This window comes from Crocodylus porosus, unplaced genomic scaffold (genome assembly GCF_001723895.1).
Source record: "Crocodylus porosus isolate Cpor-Errol unplaced genomic scaffold, CroPor_comp1, whole genome shotgun sequence".
Taxonomy (NCBI): domain Eukaryota; kingdom Metazoa; phylum Chordata; order Crocodylia; family Crocodylidae; genus Crocodylus; species Crocodylus porosus.
This window is the reverse complement of record NW_017728917.1, coordinates 35,709,372-35,730,260: the sequence shown is the minus strand read 5'-3', so window position 1 is coordinate 35,730,260 and position 20,889 is coordinate 35,709,372. Positions and strand designations below refer to the sequence as shown.

The 20,889-nt window shown below is 44.6% G+C and overlaps 1 protein-coding gene across 2 annotated transcripts in view; it reads left to right on the top strand.

Moving 5' to 3' along the window:
- Positions 1 to 20,889, top strand: part of DNAH1 (dynein axonemal heavy chain 1) — a 145,284-nt gene that overhangs the window by 60,628 nt on the left and 63,767 nt on the right. For both annotated transcript variants that reach the window (XM_019537076.1, XM_019537075.1), the window contains exons 36-48: positions 753 to 930; positions 4,519 to 4,713; positions 5,460 to 5,579; positions 6,662 to 6,820; positions 7,122 to 7,226; positions 8,785 to 8,925; positions 10,825 to 10,985; positions 12,924 to 13,081; positions 13,808 to 13,981; positions 15,115 to 15,153; positions 16,384 to 16,562; positions 18,549 to 18,779; positions 20,112 to 20,308. In XM_019537076.1, the coding sequence (XP_019392621.1) occupies positions 753 to 930; positions 4,519 to 4,713; positions 5,460 to 5,579; positions 6,662 to 6,820; positions 7,122 to 7,226; positions 8,785 to 8,925; positions 10,825 to 10,985; positions 12,924 to 13,081; positions 13,808 to 13,981; positions 15,115 to 15,153; positions 16,384 to 16,562; positions 18,549 to 18,779; positions 20,112 to 20,308 (2,037 nt within the window). The remainder of the gene's footprint in view (positions 1 to 752; positions 931 to 4,518; positions 4,714 to 5,459; positions 5,580 to 6,661; positions 6,821 to 7,121; positions 7,227 to 8,784; positions 8,926 to 10,824; positions 10,986 to 12,923; positions 13,082 to 13,807; positions 13,982 to 15,114; positions 15,154 to 16,383; positions 16,563 to 18,548; positions 18,780 to 20,111; positions 20,309 to 20,889) is intronic.

Below are 20,889 nucleotides of genomic sequence, written 5' to 3'. Positions count from 1 at the left end.
TTTGGGCTCCAGTGCATCTTTATTGAAGGATATTTTTATAGTATATTCCAGTTAAGCTTGACAGCTTATTTACGATGTGGTTCTGCCCAAGGGCAGCGCACAGACACATCAACGTGACAAAAAATACAGCATCCACATAAAAGGCATTTACAGGCATAAATCCATCTGTTTTAATCAGCCAGGCTTCAGAACAGTCTCTTTTCTTTTGATCTTGGTAACAGTGGCCCTGGACACCTAAGGTGCTATATAAATAACAACAATTATTTAATAATGGGAATGTAGGTTAGGGCTTGAGCAGGAATTCACAGTAGACTTTGATGTATGGAATAAATCCCAGTCATCTATACTGAACATTCCTTGCTCTACTGTCCCCCTCATTAGCAGCTCCATTATTGACAGGGTATAGCTTCATTAGTAGCATCCTTATTATGCTGTGTACATAGGAGTGGAGAGGAGGAGTATTTTTGCCCCTAAAGTAGGGAGACTCAATCACTTAATGTCCAAAAGGTTATCGAGCGGCTCTGCAGATTCTAGAAATTTACAAAGGAAAACAAATAGCAGATCATCATCAGCTCACTTTAATAAATTAGTGAGGTACTCCAGTATAGATATAGATGAACACAAGAGTGAAAGTCTGGCTTCACTGAGGTAAACAGGAGTTTTGCCATTAACTGTAATGAAGCCAGAATGTTACTTCAAGATAGAGCATGTGATTTTTACAATTACTCGTCTGTCTTCCTACTGTCTAACAGGACTGATGGGATCCTTTCATCACTCATCCGGGTAGGAGCTATTGCCACGGATACAAATAAGAAATGGTACATGTTTGACGGGCCAGTCGATGCGGTCTGGATTGAGAATATGAACACAGTGCTGGATGACAATAAGAAGTTGTGTCTCAGCTCCGGAGAAATCATTAAGCTGACAGAGGTATCTAACCCTCTTGCTGTTCTGTTTTTCTTTCTCCTCTTTCTGTTTTCCCTTGTTTTTCTTCTTCTTCTTCTTTCCCCCACCTGCAGCAGGGTAGCCTTGAGGTTTCCAATTAATGTTATGTGCAAGATGGTTTTCTGCAGAGATTATTGTTGATATCTATTTCCTGGACCAGAGCAGTAGCAGGCCACCCATGTGATAGGCATAGTATACACCCAGAACAAATTGCATACAGTCTGTTTGGTTTGGTTGTCTACATATTCATTTGCAAGCTTTATTCCACAAGGGTGCTGACAGGCCATGAGGCTCAGATTTTTCATAGCCATAAGGAAGTGAGAGAGCCTCCTGAATTCCAGAGCCATTCACAGGGGTGTAGGTTGTAGTTGTGTTGGTCTAAGGACATGGGCAGACAAGGTTCTTTGGGTGAATCTGATATCTTTTATTAGACCAACTTAAATAGTCGGAAAAAAAAATTCTTAGCAAGCTTTCAGGTTTAAAAACCCTTCGTCAGGCTGAGGAAGCCTCTGCAGTTGGTGTGTGCTCTTCCTGGATGGAATGAATAATAAAGAAGCCAGAGGCTGATATGCATGCAAGACAAGCAGTCAGTGAAGATGTAAACTGAGGCATCAGGGGATGAGCGCCAGGCTGGGGGGCGGGAGGGAGGGGAGAAGAGCGGATGGGGTGTAGCAGGTAAAAGTGGAGAGGTGCCTGGGAAGTCAGATGTCAGACAGGTTATAATGTGTCATAAATCCAATGTCTATATTTAGTCCATGTTTTTTGTATCCAGGAGGTTGACGAAGTGAAGTTCATAGGTTCATCTGTGAAAAGTGTTTTGTAAATTCCCTTTGAGGATTAGAACTGAGAGATTGGAGACAGAGTGGTTTTCTTGTGAGAAATGTAATTGAGTATTCTTGTTTTTAATAGATTTCTGGTGTCATTCATTCTGGTGCACAGTTGTTGTTTGGTGTCTTCTACATATTTTCCATCAGGGCATTTGGTGCATTGGATGACATATATTACATTTCTGGAGGTGCAGCTGTAAGATCCAGGAATGCTGATGGCTCTGTTGCGGGGTGTAGTAATTGTGGGGGTGGTGGAAATGAATTGGCAGGGTTTGCATTTTTTGTTATGGCATAGTCTGGATCCATTCGGTGTGTTCTGGGTCATAGGAAGTTTGCTTCTGGTGATGAGGTTGGTGGGGCTCGGTGCTTGTTTGAAGGCCAGGATGGATCTCCTTTTAGTATGGGTTGCAGTTGTTTGAGGATTTTCCATATGGGTTTAAGGGAGGGGTGATATGTCATAACCAACAGTGTGATTCTTGGAGGGGTGGGTTTCTGTACTGCAGCAATTCTTCACTTGGTATCCGGGTGGCTCTTTCAAACATGTGATCTGTCTCTCTGGAGGAGTGTCCTTTTTGAGTGAAAGCCTTTTTAAGATTGATGAGGTGGCAATCCTGGGTGTTCTCCTCAGTGCAAATTTGGTGGTATCTGAGGGCTTGGCTGTATATCCCAGCTTTCTTGCTGTGTTTAGGGTGATTGCTGGTTCTGTGCAGATATGTATGTTGATCGGTGGGTTTCTTGTATAACATGGCCTGTATTTTACCATTCTGGATACTGATCAACATGTCTAAAAAAGAGATGTTGGTGCTGGAGTATTCAAGAGATAATCTGATGGAGGGATGATGATTGTTGAAATTCTGATGGAACTCAAACAGAGATTGCAGGTTTTCAGCCCAAATGATGAAGAGGTCATGGATATATCTAAAGTATAGCAAGGGTTTGATGGTGCAGTCCTTGAGGAATTGGTCTTCCAGGTGGCTCATAAAAGGTTGTCATACTGTGGGGCTATTTTGGTGCCCATAGCTATACCCATGGTCTGGAGGAAATGTTGGTTATTAAAAGATACATTGTTGTGTGTGAGGATGAAGTGTATAAGATCAGTAATATCTTTGGGTCTGTACTCTGAGTTGTCATCTTGTTCTCGTAGGTAAGTAAGGCAGGCTTGGATGCCATCCTGGTGTGGGATCTTGGTATATAAGCTGGTAACATCCATGGTGGCTAGGAGGGTGTTGCTGGGAAGGTGGTCTATGTTTTTAAGTTTCTGTAGAAAGTCTGTAGTGTCTTGAACAAAACTTGCTCTTTGGGTGACAAGTGGATTTAGGATTGATTCGACGAAACCTGATATTTCCTCAGTTAGGATTCCATGGTTGGATATGATAGGTCTGTCAGGGTTCCCTTGTTTGTGGATTTTAGGGAGCATGTAAAACATCCGTGGGTTAGGTAGTGGGGGATCCAGTTTGTAGGTTTTCTTGCATTTCTGATGGAAATGATTTGATGGTATTTTTGAGTTTCATGGTGAAAAGGGGAGTAGGATCTTCTTGTAGTTCTTTGTAGTAGGTGGTGTCAGAGAGATGTCTGTTGGCTTCCTTTATGTAGTCTTCACGGTTTAGGATGACTGTGGCTCCTCCTTTATCTGCAGGTTTTATTACTATTTGGTGATTAGATCTTAGAGATTCTATGGCCTGTCTCTGGCAGGGAGAGGCTGTTATGGTGGCGTGTGTTGTTGATTATTTCATGGCTCATTCTTTCTCTGAAGCAGTCAATGTAGCAGTCAAGGTTAGAGTTTCATGCATTGTGAGATGTCCAGTCTAATGGTTTTGGGGGTTGATTTTTTCCCTCAATGTTGTTAGAGAATGAATTGTTGTTGGAAGTGGATTCATTTGGGTCATGGAAATATTCCTTGAGGTGGAGGCATCAGAAGAATTTTACACTGAAGTATTTTATTAGGATATTTTTCTGGACAGAAATTTAGGCCTTTAGAAAGGACAGATTTTTCAGTTTTGGTAAGCGTGTGTGTGGAGAGATTGATATTTGAGAGCTTGCTGCTGCTTTCAGTTTCATCAGGTCTGAGACTGGAATGTTGTACGGTGTTGGTGGTGTTCCTCTGATGGTTGTTTTGCGGTTGGGAAAGTTGTTCCTGGAGTAATTTGTTCCATTTCTTCTTTTTATGTTGGATGAATGTTCTAGAAAATTTTTCATAGTCTCTTTGTATCCATTGTATAATAGTAGGGAAGATGTCTGGATTTTTCTCTCTTAAGTTGTTGTAGCATATGGTGATTTCCTTCTTGAGTTGGTCTCTTTTGGAGTAGATTAGGTGAAGTAGATGATTTCTAATTTTCTCTGAAGTTCTTCTGCATAGCTGTGAAGCATATTTGGAGTTGTGTGTAGTAGTCAGAGGATTGTGGATGTGTAGTCATCTGGGAATGAGGTTGTGTTTCTTGCATAAGCTTAGAAAATATACGTCACTCTTGAGTTTGGCTTCTTTCTTTTCGCTCACAGGGAGCTGATACCCTTGACAGTCTCAGCTCTTGACTCATTACAGTCTTCATTGTATTGACTTGGATATCCAGGATCTTCCAACATTAGCTTTGCTCCTCAAGGAGATTGCTTTCTTTCCTTCCTTGCTGGGGACATGGGACAGCACTGTTAGGCTTGCAGACCTTAATTCAGAACTGGGTTGAAAACTTGCCTAGATTTCCAGAGATCAAGTGATGCTTATGGCTACTTGTTGTCTTTCCATGGTTTTCAGAGTATGACCATGATGTTTGAAGTACAGGACTTGGCCGTTGCCTCTCCAGCCACAGTCTCCCGGTGTGGCATGGTTTACTTAGAACCCAGTATCTTGGGACTCAAGCCCTTCACCGAGTGCTGGCTGAGAGAAATCCCTGAGGTCATGAAGCCTTTCCTGGAGCAGTTAGCATCCCTCTTCAGCAAATTTCTTGAGGTGAGCTACCATCATGGTCAGGATCTCTCCCAGTGCTGCTGAGTCTGTCTGACAGCCCCAGCTTCAGAATGCCAGTGGCTCAGAGTCTGTCAGAACTTAATGTAGCTCATACTTCTAAAGACTGAAGTTTAAATGCCTTTAGGGTACCTTTCATGCTACTCATGTACACAATGGTCTGTGAATCTGCTGGTCTTAATAAAGATTTTATTCACTGATCCATATAGATGTGATTTCATACTGGCCCAAAGGAAGGTGTGTTTGTATAATCCTCGGGCTAAATTCATCCCTGGGGCAACTCTACTTCCCTCAGTGGGGTTATTCTAGGGATGAATTTGGCTCTGAACTGCAAAAGGCAAGTCTTGCTATTTCCAGCCTGCTCCTAGATAATCATTTTAATGGAAAACGCCACAGTGTAGTAAGATGTCTCTTAGAAGAACAAGCTATTTATCAGCTCTGACTGTGACATTAGACATGGTAGTTGCTGTACAGAACCAAAGGGCAGGCCTGTATTATAATCTGTTCAGTATTAAACAAAAGAGTTTTACACAGACTCTCTCCAGGGCCTTCATTCTCTGGTTGAAGTGAATGGTATTTGGGGCACAGCTTGAAACAGCAGATTTTTCAACAGTGACCTCCCTGATAAATGTAACCTGCCGTGAGAAAAGGAGAAACGGAAACCCTAGGAGGTAAATAAACTCTAATGTAGTTGACACTGGAGCTGAGCTGCCTCTGCCTGATCCTTGCAGGACTCCATCAGCTTTGTCCGGAGATCTGTGAAGGAGGTAATTGCCTCAACAGACAGTAACTTGACGATGAGCCTTCTCAAGCTATTGGAGTGTTTCTTTCAACCTTTCATCCCCATTGAGGTAGGATTTTTGTATCATCTGCTTGTAGGTCTCACTCCTCATGGCAATAAGGAGTTAACTGCAGAGTGCAGGTGGAAAGCTAGAGTTGTGCTGCAATTGCTGCATGAAATGGAAGTCCCAGGCGAACACTATACTGAACAGGAAGGGGCCTGGATCGTTACACTGAGGCTTGTTTGCATACAGGAGGTTGGTTACAGCCTTACATGCTGAGTGCACATTATATTGAGCACTGTCTTCAATGAGCTGTGGCTAAAGGATAACACTGCGTCTGTACATATCATAGCAGTGGTCCCAACTCATCCAGCCCCACAGGGTTGAAATTTGGTCATGCCAGTGTTAATTGCTGTGACATCTGGAGCTGTGGCAGCTGCTGCTCCTCTAGCTGCTAAATTTCGACCTCCGTGAGCAGACCTTCAGGTCACATGATGTGGTTCCATGCTCGGGTCTGTTCTGCAGGGCCTCACGTGGATGGATCTGGAAATTGGCCTGTAGGATGAGTAGTGACAATGTTAATTCTGTGGGTGTGTCTTGGTTAGGTATCAGTGGCCCAAAGTATAAGAGCAAGAGGGTAGATGGATAAATACCAGACTACCATGTTTGGTAAAAGAAGTGACTTGTTTTTTTAACTGAGAGAATCTGAGAACTGGTGAGAAGCAGAAAGGTAAACAGCAATATGCCTGAGATTGCATGTTCTCTGCCTTAATAGTGAAAGAGACAGGAATAGTTTCATAGTTTCTAGGGTCGGAAGGGACCTGAGCAGATCATCTAGTCCGACCCCCTGCCATGGCAGGAAAGAATACTGGGGTCAAACGAATGTTTTGGAGGTAAAATTCACAGGTCAAATTTTGCTCCCAGTTACACTGAAGTGGCTATTGACTGAAGTTAATAGATGTTTTCTGGAATGACACCAGCAAAACTGAGCAGAATTGGTCCTATAGCCTGGGATGAATGATGTTGGAAAGAATCATTTTAGAAAGGCGGTGCAGGTGGAGTCAAGACTTTCAGCAAGATGACCTTATTTTACCCTCTTTCCATTTGAACTGTGCATGAGGATTACATTTGTTTCCTTACGGGATCCTCAGGGAATTAGGAAAGTCCCTCGTGAAAAGACAGCACGCCTTGGAGAACTGATTGAACCCTGGTTTATATTCTCCCTGATCTGGAGTGTGGGTGCAACAGGAGATGCCCAAAGCCGTGTCACCTTCAACTTGTGGTTAAGAGAGAAGATGGCAGATGAACAAGTAAGCCAATGAAAAGAAAAGAAGCACATGGCTAATGGGGGTTACACAGCTCCCTGAATTTCTGGGAGACTTTTGTAGGGCTCTGTCCTGTGCCACGGTCCCCAGGGAAAGCTTCAAATTCAAGCTTCAGTGGACCATATACATCAGAAACTCTGGGAAAAAGAATGCAGGAAGAGGTCATGTAGGATGTACAGTCTCTTTGCTGAAAGCAGTCCTCTCTAAGTTAGCCTGGTTCCTCTTGATCAGCACATCTGGAGTGGGGCCTGGATTTGGCATTCATGATCTGTTTTATTCCACACAGATCCAGTTACTTTTCCCAGAGGAGGGGCTGGTATATGATTATAAGCTGGATGATGCTGGGCTTAGCAGTGCTGAGGAAGATCTAGAAGAAGAGATTGTCAAAGAGGTAAAAGACTTCACCCACCTGGAATTTGTGAATTAAAAACCTAAGTAATTAATTCAAATAGAGTATTGAAGGAAGGGACCAGAAACCCATAGCAAGGTACTGCAGATTTTGATAGAACCATTTCATCAGTAAGAAGCAGGAGCCTTCCCATGGTGAGTGGGGGATATTTAAAATTAAATTGAAACTTCCATTTAAAAAGGGCATTTTTACCCTTAAGACTGTGAGCTAGATCTTTTGAACATGAATCAAGTGTAGCTTTCCATCAGCTGCTTTGGCTCTGTTATATGAAAATAACAATTCTCTGTCCAGTTTTACTGCTGTTACTCCTTTTTGAGGGGTAGATGGATGAGGAGACCAGTTAAAATGACAAGATTCATGTCCATTTCTTGTGCTGTTACTCATTACAATTAGGAGCAGAGACAGAAAGATTATTGGAGCTATTTTCAGAGAGGAGGGGCCTCAGAAGTGGAGTCTAGAGCAGGACCAAAGAAGGAAGAACCTCACACACCCTTTTTACAACAGCTATGAGGCAAAGGAAGATATAAGCCATGTCTACACATGCATGAATGTGCTTTTCCTAATGCACATTAAATTTAATACCTCCAATGTGAGGTAGTAAATAAATGTACATTAGGCTGCCCCCTAATGGATAGTATTGAAAGCACATGTTTTTTAAGTGATGCTTAACGCACACTGGCCTATTTTTACTGTGCATTAGCATAATTGCATGGCTTTTTGTCATGCTTTAATGTGCAGTAAAATAGGTTACTGCACATTAAAGTGCACATGTAGACGTGCCCATAGAGTAGTAATAGTGGCCCAACTACTCAAATCATAAGACTCTGAGTTGGAAGGTGAGAGAGAAAAGCAGAAAGAGAGAAATTTCTTCCCCCTTCCTGAAGTCAGAGGGCAACAAGAAGCCTTTTACATTCATCAGCTGCTTGCCAAAAATTGACATGAAAGCTAAATTCCCTAGACAGGGTTCAGGGACATTGCTCTGATAGTAGCTTCATGTGGCTGTAAGGCCTGGGATTTTCATCAGTGCTACCCTGTGTGTCCCTTGCAGACTCCTCGCCTAATCTGTGCACTAACCTCTGGATAGTCAGTTTTGGCATCTGACTTTTTTTTTAAAAGGTCAGGCATTCATTTCCTGCACATGTACACAAACTTCCTTGTATTTCAGGTGAACACCGGACAAAAGATTGTAGCAAACAAAGAAAGATTTCTAGATAAACAGTCCTCAACATTTGCAGACGGGTCCATTTTCTGCCTTTGATTTTGTTCCGTGTGCAGTAGATTTCTCTGTTCATGCAAACATTTCAAGTGCATTGTCAACATTTGAGCTAAGTTCTCAAAAATAATTAAATTAGGTTACTTTTGGGGCAGTGATCTCAAATCCATTGCTTGCCACGGAGCTCTAATGAAAGAGTCAGACTCTTGAGTAACGTATTCCTGACGTACACAAACAAATTTGAAGAGGAAAAGCATTGTGTTCACACTCAGTTTTCTGTTATTGTTAGAGGCCGTTGCCCCTTCCAGTAACATTCCTGTCCTCCAGGTGTGCTGGGTGAAATGGATGGATTCTACTGAACAGTTCACCATGGTTCCTGACACCAACTACTGTGACATTATTATCCCTACAATGAATACTGTCCAGATGGCTTACCTGCTGGAAATGCTGCTTACCAATCGAAAACCAGTATGTTTCTTGACCTGATCTTTGTTTTTGGATTTAAATGTGGGTGTTTTTGGCCATGGTACAAGTTTCCCTCCTCTCTCCCAAGTTTATCTAATTCAGTTAGGTTCTCCCCACTCTTCACAGACAGGAACTCTTGGGCATCTATACATGTGCCTGGGGAGTGGGGGTGGGCACTTTAATTAGAGCAGCTCCAAGAGCCACTACAATTTAAGTGCCCAGAGCATCTCATGTATCAGCATCCCCGTGCTTCAGAATGGCAGTGGAGACGATTTATCTACTTTGTTCAACAAGCTTTAGATAAAATGCTCACATTGCCATTTTGAAGTGTGGGGATGCTAATACACGAGATGCGGAAGCTGGCTGGTGTGCAGTAATTACCATGCTCCAGCAGACTTGATTAATTCAATCTGCATTAATGTGCTGTGATTATAGCGTGTTGAAGCAGCCTCTACACTCATGCATAGGCACCCCTTGTGATTGAACATAGTACCTAGCAAGTAAGCATCTTCTTCCTTTTCCTCAGCTACCAGATTTTCACTAATAGAAAACCCTGACTTTTGTTTTCATAGCTTGGTCAAAGTAATTCAGATTTGGGGCTAGGTTTTGCACACTTATCCTCACTGGCTGAATGATGATTAGTTACCATTCAAGATTTATACATTCTCCAGGGTTTCTTTTCATACTTCTCTAGTTGGGTTTCTTCCACTCAGAGAAATCTGTCAACCTGAACAGCTTCCCTGAAAGCATGAACTTCTTGTCCTTGCCTAACTTTAGAAACCCCAATAAGGTGGGAGTCTGCATTCTCCAAAACAAGACACTGGGTGCATCTACACATGAAATTAATTTGACTGAACAAACTCCAGCACAGTTTACATTGGAGTTTATTGCTCCTGGGCACAGCATTTATGCATGCACCCCAGAACCGCAACATGTTGAGCCAGGACAGAACAACCCCAAATGGCAAGGGGCCCTGGGGGTCAGCCTGCCAGCTGGGGCTGCTCCGACCCAGCTCAATGTGCTATGGGAGGCGTTGGCCAGGGCCAGGAGAGTGCTTGACTGTGGGGCTAGCCAGCATGCAGAACTACCCTTGTGCCCCAGCCAGCCCCATCAGCATCTACACATGCAGTGCAATGCCCTGAATAATGCTACCTACTGTAAGATAGTACTTGTATTAGGCAGTACTATCCTATGGCAGCATTTATTAGTTTACTGTGGCCTAATAGGGCCGCACATATAGAAACTGACATTTTACTGCAGAGCTAATTAGGCAACTCTGCAGTAAACGTCTTGTGTAGATATGTTCACTGGGTGCATCCAAACATGCGTGGACATTTGGTTCCCTGGGGACAACTAGCAGCAGCACACCTTGTGCGCAGCTGCTTGTCCCCAGAGAACACCTGTGCCACACGCACTTTGGTGCATGGCAAGTTACCCTAGGGGTAGTAGGGGAGGCTGGGGCCAGCACTGTTGGCCCCAGCAGCCTTACCTGGGGTCGTGGGGGCCTCCCAGGGCTGCAGCCATGGCGATCCTGGTGGGCAGAGCCTGGCCGCCAGCCACAGCACAGCGCTGGGCAGCTCAGCTCCACTTTTCAGTGGCACGTGCTGCCTGAGTGTGCGCTGCTCCATTTTTGGGTTGGTTTGTTTTTTTACCCTGGATATCCAAGGGTCAAAAAAAACCATGAGGGAAATAAACACAGCAGTGAACACATGGGCCCTTGCAATGTGGAAAATAACAGACTGTGTGGTATGTGGCACTGCAAATGTGTTTGCAGTGCCACATACCTTGTGACTGCGCTCGTCTGGATGTGCCCACCAGGATGTGCTGGTTGAGAGCAAACCGGCTTGTAAATGGGAATATCCTCTGTCTGTAATTACATTGTAATGATGCCTTTATTTTTAGGTTCTCTGTATTGGTCCAACTGGCACTGGAAAGACGCTCACTATTTCAGACAAGCTTTTGAAGAACTTGCCTCTGGAATACATCACTCATTTTCTAATGTTTTCTGCTCGCACCTCTGCCAACCAAACCCAGGACCTCATTGACAGCAAACTGGATAAAAGGCACACTTCTTAGCGCTCCTATTGTTACATCTCTTTGTTAATATCTTTTAGGCCTTTGCCTTGATCCTGAATACTGAAGGCATAGTCCACATATCTTTTGGGCAAATGTTTAGCAATAAATAGAAAGAGAGTCTATAATTGGACTAGAAAAGGAATAGGGGCACTCCACCCCTAACACTGAACCAGAAAGCCTGGAAATATTTGAGGCAGTGATCAGTAAAGAGTAGTCAGTGGCAGGAATCCATCCATATTGCTCCATCCCTAGCTATGTTCTGAAATGCTGCATGCCTTGGTCTGTTTGGTAGTGATAATCCCAGAAACCAGGTACTGGGTCTCTGTGGAAACTGGCAAGCTGAGGAAGTCTTAACTGAATCATCCCAGCTCTGGCTAGAAGCATTAATGCTTAACCCCAAGATGACCTGCTCTGGCACTTCCATTCCACTGTCTTTCATGATTGGCTACTTACCTGATATAACAGCATTTCCCAAACTGTGGGTTGCAAACATCAGCAGATGGGATAGCAATCTGCTATCAGCAGATGGGATAGCAATAAACAGGAATCTAAGGGGCATGGGTGACATGTTGGAGGGGTGCCCACAGGCAATGTGTCAGGGAGGTGGGGAAGTAGAGACAACATGGCAGAAGGGGCAGGGAGGCCAAGGCAATGTGGCAGTGGGAGCATGTACCCCCCTGACATTTCTGCACCCACAGCAGGGCATGGGGCTACAGCTGGGCTAGACCAGCTCCAGGCAGGAGCTGCCTTTGTGGCTCAGTGGGTGTGACCCGGCACAGGTACCACCATGGCTGCCAAAGTGAGATGTGGCAGTGGCAGCATGAAGTTGTGCCCCTGCTGCTGCCGGGTAGGCAGGGAGCACCTCAGTTAGGCGGCCATGGTGGCGATGCTCCCTCTTGCACTGGGTCGCTCCTGCTGGGCTGTGGAGCCCCCAGGGGGGAGGGCATCAGGGTGGGGAGCCCCAAACCCGCAGCAGGCAGACCATGTCCTCTGCTTCTCCCCCACCCCACAGGCTCCTTTTTGGCTGTGCTGCCCATGAGGGAGGGGACAGGATCGAGGGTAGGGGAGCCAGGGGGCTGTGGGTGGGGAGTGAAGGGCACCTGGGGGGATGGAGGACTGTGAGGTGGGAGTGAGGAGCCATGCTAGTGAAATGGGGTCATGCTAATGAAGAGTTTGAGAAGAACTGTCATACAGCCAATGATCTATAATGTGAAATCCATATGTTATTTTCTCTGAACCTCATTCATTTAGATTCAAGCCTGGTTAATAATAAAACATGCCATACTATATTCTCTGATTGAGGTGTGCAGGTAACCCTTGCTATTATTACTCAGTAATACATGTATTTTTCAGAGGCAGGAAGACTCATGGGGTCACATTCCCTTTCGAACTTACACCTAAGCAGCTTTACTGGCTCAACTGGAACTGGACAGATTTAATCAGAATTTAGCCCAGAGAATATCAAAGTACTATACCTGGTGGACTTTTAGTAAACAGTGGGTGTGTCTACATGTGCCCCTGACTGTGCAGTAACCACCGTTACTGTGCACTCTTGGATCATTTTGGACCCTACTGCATTTCTAACCCTATTGTGTTATCGTTTGTGCCTGCAGATACTGCATCACCATAGTGATGAGCTATGGCGACATAGTGTCTTGGGTAGACATGCCTGTTGTTATGCTTTTTTAAGGAGATGGGTTGGTGATATAAAAACTTTTGATGTCCAGGTTATGAAGGTGAATACACAGATACCTTATGCAATGTGGTGTGTGCAATAGCAGAGGAGTTGACTCAGTGACCCAGTCCTATATTCCTAGGTCCTTTGAAAGAATCTAAGTTGAGTTAGGTATACCTTGATGATGCAAGTGCTAATCTTGCTCCTTTCAACTGTCTCCCATTCTTACATGGTTTCTCCTTTTTTGCAGGCGAAAGGGGGTGTTTGGACCACCCCTTGGCAGGTACTTCATATTTTTCATTGATGACCTGAATATGCCAGCACTGGAGACCTATGGTGCTCAGCCACCTATTGAGCTGCTTCGGCAGTGGATGGACCATGAAGGCTGGTATGACAGGAAACAGATTGGTATGAACCAGGTTCTTCACCTTACATTATTGGCTAAGGTTAATGTTTTGGCTAATAAGGCTAACACTAAGGTAGCCAGCCTCTAGGACAGGGTTTGGCAATGTTTTTGGCCAGAGTGCCAAAAATACCCAGCCCGGTCAGGATGGGGGCAGCTAGGGGCTCCCTCTGCCAGGGCTGGAGGGGCTGCAGGTCAGGAGTGTGGGGCACTGACTGGGCTGGGGGTGGGGCTGTGGCTTGGGAGTGAGGGCCACTGGGGCATGGGGGACTGTGGGCTGGGAGTGTGGGGCAGTGGCAGTGCCAGGGGGCTGTGGGTTGTGAGTGGGGGACACCAGCATAGCCCAAGGGGGCAAGGAACCCTAGGTTGTGAGTGAGGGGCACCAGCATAGCCCAAGGGACGTGGGGCTGTGGGTTGGGAGTGAGGGGCAGCAACAGAGACAGGGGGCTGTGGATAGGCAGTGAAGTGTTCCCCCGACAGGTGTCCTTTTTGGTTTTTTGAACTGGAAAAAGGTAACTCTGCTGTTGGCTGCCATGCAGCCCAGGCCAGCTGTGGTGTGCTGAACAAATGGCTTTATATGCCATGCTCTGGAATGCATGCCAGGGGTTGCCAACCCCTGCTGCAGAACATACATATAGCTAGTGTGTGACGCACTGGGATGCATAGAAAATATTTTCTGGCTCAGTCTTGGCATTCACCTGTCCATTGCCTCTTTCTGGAATATTTCTCAGGTACTTTTAAGAAGCTGGTGGACATTAACTTTGTCTGTGCCATGGGACCCCCTGGTGGAGGAAGGAATGCCATCACCCCACGCCTAACTCGCCATTTCAGCTATCTCTCCTTCACAGAAATGGAGGACAGCAGCAAAAAGACAATCTTCTCCACCATCCTTGGCAGCTGGATGTGTAAGTTATAAGGACACAAGGCTTCTCCTCATGACTTCACCAGTCCTCCTTTCCACCCAGGGTTAAGAATCAAGCTAAATATGTGATCATGCAGAGTCAGAACCTGGAATATTAATTGAAAGTACTTCTAAGAAGTTATCAATTGATTCTTAGTTTCTAGGAGCACATCAATCATGCAATCTAAAGGCCATGCAGATGTGCCAGTTACAGCACTCTTGGATGAACCAAATGTATTTACCCTGAATTCAAGATGCCCCTAAATTTAAGACAACCTCCCAATGATTAGATTCTGTACATAGAAGATTTATACATTTATTGTACTGTATTTACTCAAATCCAAGACAGCTTTTTTTCCCCCAATCAGCATAGGTGAAACAAAAGACTTATTTTCAATTTGAGTACTTGCCTAAGATAGATGACAGCTCAGCTCTGGCTTCTGTCATGACCAGAGCTGGCTCTGGCTTCTGCCATGGCTTTGGGGCTGAAACCAGAGCTGAACCACCACCTACCCCAGGCTGGAATGGCTTGTTTGGCAGAGGAGGGTGCATGTGGCTGAGATTGCAGGAGAGACAATGGGGGAGGGGGGAAATCTGTAGCTTGCCCTACCCCAACCCCCCGCATTCCCCAACTGTTGTTCCCCACACTACCGGACCTCCCCACCCAGCTGCCCCCTCTTCCCTTACCTTCTTCTCTGGCTCCAGTCCCTCCAACTCCCTGCCTGCCCCCCTGTAACCTTGGGCCTCCACCCGTTTATCACACCCCTTGCCACCTTTCCCCCCTCTCCCCCTCACTGGTTAGCCTTGGTCTAGTGCCAGCAGGCTCTGTCCCTGTTCCAGCCTGGGGCATAGAACACAGCCTCAGCCCAGCCCCATAGCTTTGGCTCCATGGTGCTGCTGGTGCTGCAGCAGCTGCCTGCCCAATTCATACCTGATTACAAGACAAAGGACCCCCCCCCACACACTTTTTAAATGAGGGAAAACAAACTCATCCTGAAAGCAAGTAAATATGGTACTTAAAATTGGATGAATCCTAGTTTCATCAAAGAAGATTTTCGGTATGTGTGATGCAATATGGCAGATATTATCTATCTGCGCAAATGAAAGAAATGTTGTTTTTCTTTCTCGGTGTTCTAGCTGGACTGCTTGGAGAAAGAAGTTACAGAGATCCAGTGCGTAAGTAATATCAGTAGAATGCAAAACCTGCATTGAAAATAGGACAGGTTCCCCAGGTCCAGAGAGGGATTTTAGAGGTACGGCTTATTTGTATCTTTCAGTATGCAGATTTTGCCTACAAGATGGGGCAAGATGCACTACAGAAACTCAGCAGAAGCCAGGGCTTTTGTTTGTTCTCCATAAACCATAGTCTGTAAACAGCTGAATAGAAAAATGGTCTGTGAGTCTGTCATGGTGCTGTGGCCACTCAGAGGAATGACTTATGAAATAGAATGGGCCACTTGGAACTAACTTCCAATTTTCTGTCATGGGCTTAACTTCATTTATCAGTTTCCAGTTGTCTTTTGTTCCAGTCTGTAAGCTGAGCAGGGTAATTTGGGACTAAAGTGAGTGCACAATTGCAGATTTGAGCATTTGAGAGTAAACACAGGAAAGAGATAGGGGCACCTGGGCATAAGAAAGGGCCAGAGCATGTGGGGATTCTAAGCAATATAGGAAATTTTGGCTCCATGGAATGAACTCAAGAATATTCAGCAGTATGTGGCTATGATTTAAAGGTGGAAGCAATGACTTAGTCTACATGTATTGAAACTCATTTAGGCATGTACAAAAATGGGCCTTTGGGTATGATCATAGGGTATGATGGGGTTTTACTTACCTAGGGCTTTTTAAATAAGGAACTGGACTAGGGTAAAAAAAATTGGGCTCTAAAACTGGCAGGCAAGTTGTTTTAATGTTGCCGTTAACCATCACAAAAGGAAATCTTTTCTTGGGGACACAACATTATTTCAATTAACCATATGGCAAATGAGGATTCAGCAACTCCTAAAAATGCTGAGTTTACGCAGCATTGGCTGGGTACCCCACCCTTACATGGTGATGTCACCACATCTTTTATATCTCTTCTTTTGAATCTGGCCCAGGGATAAGATCTTTTTTTTTTCATGGTTGGTCTCTAAAGATGTTTCACAGCTTCACCCTTGTCCCACAGCTGAATTTCTAAGTTCCCCATGAGAAAACAATTTCCCTTGGAGCAGTAGTGAACATGGTACCCATCTGCTACAGATTCACTAAGTGGGCCTCAGGCAAGCTTCCCAGTGAAGATCTGTAGCAGACCAGTAGTCATAGTGGCAGTGTTGTCAATTCAGTCTGCCTTCTTGTTGTATTTTGAACCTTCTTATTCTAAAGTTGCCTCCACTGCATGCTGTTTACCTTGTTATGTCTCTGCAGCGGGAGCCCCTGAAGTTCAGCATTTGAACAAACCGCTTGTTGATGCCACTGTTCGAGTGTATTCAACCATCACATCCCAGCTGCTGCCCACGCCAACAAAGTCACACTACACCTTTAATCTGAGAGATCTCTCCAAAGTTTTCCAGGGCATGCTTATGGCTGAACCCTGCAAAATCCAAGTGAGTCCTCCCATCATTCTGTCTAGGGAATTCCAGACCATTCAGTATATAGGGTTGAGTATCTAAATGGATACAGGAAGGATAGGAAGCTGCTCAAGACCAAGCATTATTTAACAGGGGACTGTTGTTTCTCATGTAATGTTCTTAGACTTGTATACTCTGGTAGCAGCCAACTTGTGCAGTTGTAGTTCTTAACCTTTTAGATCCCACATTCCATCTTAAAAACTGCAGCGTGATCTGCATGACTTCTGAAACTGGAAGCAGTATAGCGGAATCAGAGGTAGCATTGCATAGTGGCTCTTGTATAAGACTCTGCCAACACGTGATGGCACCATGCAGAGTTACCTATGCTAGCTCTGCACATACTGACCATATCTACATGAGTGGTGGACTGTGCGGTTGTTACTGTGCAGTCATTTAGCACTTAGTTTCATAGTTTCATAGTTGGTAGGGTTGGAAGGGACCCAAGCAAATCATCTAATCCGACCCCGTGCCATGGGCAGGAAAGGATGCTGGGATCAAATGACCCCAGCTAGGTGGCTGTCTAGCCTCCTTTTGAAGACCCCCAGGGTAGGAGCAAGCACCACTTCCCTTGGAAGTTGGTTCCAGTTCCTAGCCGCCCTGACTGTGAAGTAGTGCCTCCTGATATCTAGCCTGAATCTACTCAGGCAACTTATGGCCGTTGTTCCTTGTTATCCCTGGTAGTGCTCGGGGGAACAGGGACTCTCCCATTGCCTGCTGGTCCCCCGTGGCAAGTTTATAGACGGCCACCAGATCCCCTCTCAGCCTTCTTTGTGGAGGCTGAACAGGTTCAGGTCCTGTAGCCTCTCCTCACAGGGCCTGCCCTGCTGCCTCTTAATCATGTGAGTGGCCCTTCTCTGGACCCACCCAATGCCGTCCACATCCCTCCTGAAGTGCAGCCCCCAGAACTGGACGCAGTACTCCAACTGTGACCTGACCAATGTCTCATAGAGGGGAAGGATCACCTCCTTGGACCTGCTCGTGATGCATCTATGGATGCATGAGAAAATGCAGTTAGCCTTCCTGCATAAGCAAGCACTAAATGACTTTGTAGTAACTGGCATTACTGTGCAGTATCATTGCCACACGTTTTTTCCAATGCTGCTGTGCAGTAGCAACGAGCTATTGCACAGTACTGTTGCTGCATGGTTACTGCCTGGCAATACTACTGCACGGTAGCAGTGAGCATTGCTACTGTGCAGTAGTGTCTCGTTTAGACGCGCCCACTGCTTCCTAAACTGGAAGCCACATCTGTGTTGTATCTTTTAGCATGCTTATAAATATGAATCACCCTTGTACATCTAAATGAATTCTGTTGAATGAGTTTCAGCATCCAGGTTGGGTCAGTTGCCACCAGGAAGAATAAAACACCCTAAGAAAGTGGTGGATTCTCCATTCCTTGATGTCTTCTAAGTCAAGACTGGGTGTCATTCTAAAGCACTTTGAGATCTCTTGATTGTATTAACCTAATGAGAGCCAAGTGTTATTATTCTAAACAATATCCTTGGAAAAGATTGGCTTATTGAAGAAATTACTTGAGGAAAAGTCTTTTGCCCTGTATTATACAGGTCAGGCTTGGTGGCTATAATCATCCTTTCTGGCATTAAAATCTGAATATGTGAAAATAACAAAGGAAGCATTAAAATGTAATGAGAGATAAAGGAATAAGTTCTAGCAATATGAAATTTAAATCTTCTTGCAAAGAAAATCTTGTATGGGAAAGAATGAGTAGGAGTTTACTGCAGCATTAATTAACTTCTCTGTGGAGTACCTGCTTTGAGCAAGAAGCGTTGCTACTAGAAAAGAGAGAGGCATACAAGCCTCCTTCCAAATTCTTCCCAGCTGCATTCGAACATAAATTTTGAATTGGAAGATGATCTTATGTCCCAGGGAAACTAGGCAATCCCTCAGACAAGGCTTTGCATGCTTCTTTAATGGGGATGTCTGACCAGGACTTTCTGACAGGATAAACTACAACTGTTGAGGCTGTGGTACCATGAAAGCTGCCGGGTGTTCCGTGACCGCCTTGTTAATGATGAGGACCGTATCTGGTTTGATGAGCTGATGAAGAGCATGATGGAAGAGTTGGGCACCACTTTTGAAAGGGTCATACCTTTCCAGCCAGTTCTCTTTGGGGATTTCATGCTGCCTGGTGCCGATGTCAAATTATATGAACTGATTGATGACCAGGAAAAAGTAGGCTCCTTTTGATTTTTCCACATTTTTATGACTTTCTCTTTTTTCACTCTGCCTTGTTCCTCACCTAGAGAGTATCTAACAGAGCTGTGGGGTTTCTGTAATGAGTTTCTAGAATATGTTAATGTTCCAGGGCTGTGTTTGATAGGCTTAAAAGATAGGCCTGTAATTAAAGTCTATCACGTGACTGGCATTGATCAGAAAGATCTTTAGATCTTGGAAAGATCTTATCTGAAGCTTTCAGTGTCAGCTTTAAATAGGCAATGGCCACAGTATAATTATATGAATAGAAACGACCTTCCTGAATTTTCATATATTTTGAGGCAGGTAATAAAGCTCCTTTAAAGGAGCTTGTGGACAACCAGTTGTGCCAGCTCTTGTAAAGTCAGTGCAATACTCAACTGGAAATTGGAGTTAACGTAAAACTGTTTTCTCCTAGTTACAATAATTTGAGGTTTGCCATTAAAATCTTTGTAACTGACCTTTGCAAGTAATTATTCTTACTGCAGGATTCCCTGTTGGAGGCAACATTGTGAATACTTTTGTAATGTTAATTAAGCAAAAGGTAATGAACAGTGTCCTTTTATACTCATTGCTGGAATACCATCACATTTCATCACATGGTAGCTAAGTGAACTACACTCATTAATTATTTGAGTTTCATAACATTCATTATGAGGTAGGAAAGGTATGTTTAGAATGAATGAGATAGTGCCATGTACTTGAGCTAGCTCTGCATGCACTAGAACCTGAACTGGAAGCAGAGTAGCCACATTAGCTTGGCAGTTGGCACTATGTAGACATATCCTAAAGGTTGTCGTGCCCCTTTTACAGCTGAACAAAGTCAATACACTAAGATTAAAGTCTACTATGAATCTGTGGCAGTACTAAGGACAGAATTTGATAGGACAGAACTAAAGCATTGTTTAAGCACTCATTGTAAGCATATACATTTTTGGCTAGGGAGTTGAAAATTGCTGTGGTATTTCCTCTTTTGAAAAAAGACAGATGCAGACCCATCTTTTCTACAAGTTTGATTTTCCATTTCAACAGTGCCTCTTTCCATTTCGAGTCCAGGGAACAAGACCCAAGTAGCCACTGAGATTCTGTTTAGTGACCTAGCTGGGAGTGGTCACCTAGGCTGCTGGTGGCCTCTTCTTGAAGTGAGCACCACATCGGGTGCATGTTCTCTCTACCTGCACAAATACCTCAAGAACTCTGCAATGGTGGGGGAAGGGAGGGGCAGGGTGTGCTAGTTTTCTCTATGGTTTGACTCAGTGAAGCTCATGAGGTTCTCCAGCTACTGCTCCTACATGTCTTTTCCATCCACAGCTTAAGAATGTGATTGAGGACTACCTGGAAGAATATAACCAGATCAATACTACCAAGATGAAGCTTGTGCTTTTTATGGATGCAGTGCAGCACATCTGCCGGATAAGTCGGATCTTGCGGCAGGCATTGGGCAATGCACTCCTCCTGGGTGTTGGAGGAAGTGGGAGAGAATCTCTCACCAGGCTGGCATCTCATATGTAAGAAATAAGACTCCTGTATAGTTGGCTAAGACAGCTGTGCCAGGACAATACATCCTCTATCCTTTTGTCCCATGAGAAAAATAGTGAACACCAATCTAGCACAGTTGACTGACCGAATGGTGCTTGACACATGAAGTGAAAGACTCAGGTTCAAATCCTTTTCCTAATTTCTTCCCCATATCTTTAGGAACACTGAGCAGGCCAGCAGGAATTATCATGTGAACCCTTTGACCAAGCAAAGAGTGGTCTTGGCAAATATTAAAAGCAATGCTAGTCAGTCTCTGATCCAAGAGGCTATGAATCCTTCAGAACAGGGGGAGTACACTGGGGAAAAAAGCTGAATATACGGGTCAGCCCTAGAAAAGTGCAAACAAACATTGCTTCTCAGAGTCCCCAGGCGGAATGTATTGTAATTCTTTTTCATAGATTTCATAGATTTCATAGATATTAGGGCTGGAAGGGACCTCGGGAGATCATCCAGTCCAGCCGCCTGCCCAAAGGGCAGGAAGTCAGCTGGGGTCATAGGATCCCAGCAAGATAAGCATCCAATTTACTCTTGAAGGTGTTCAATGTAGGCG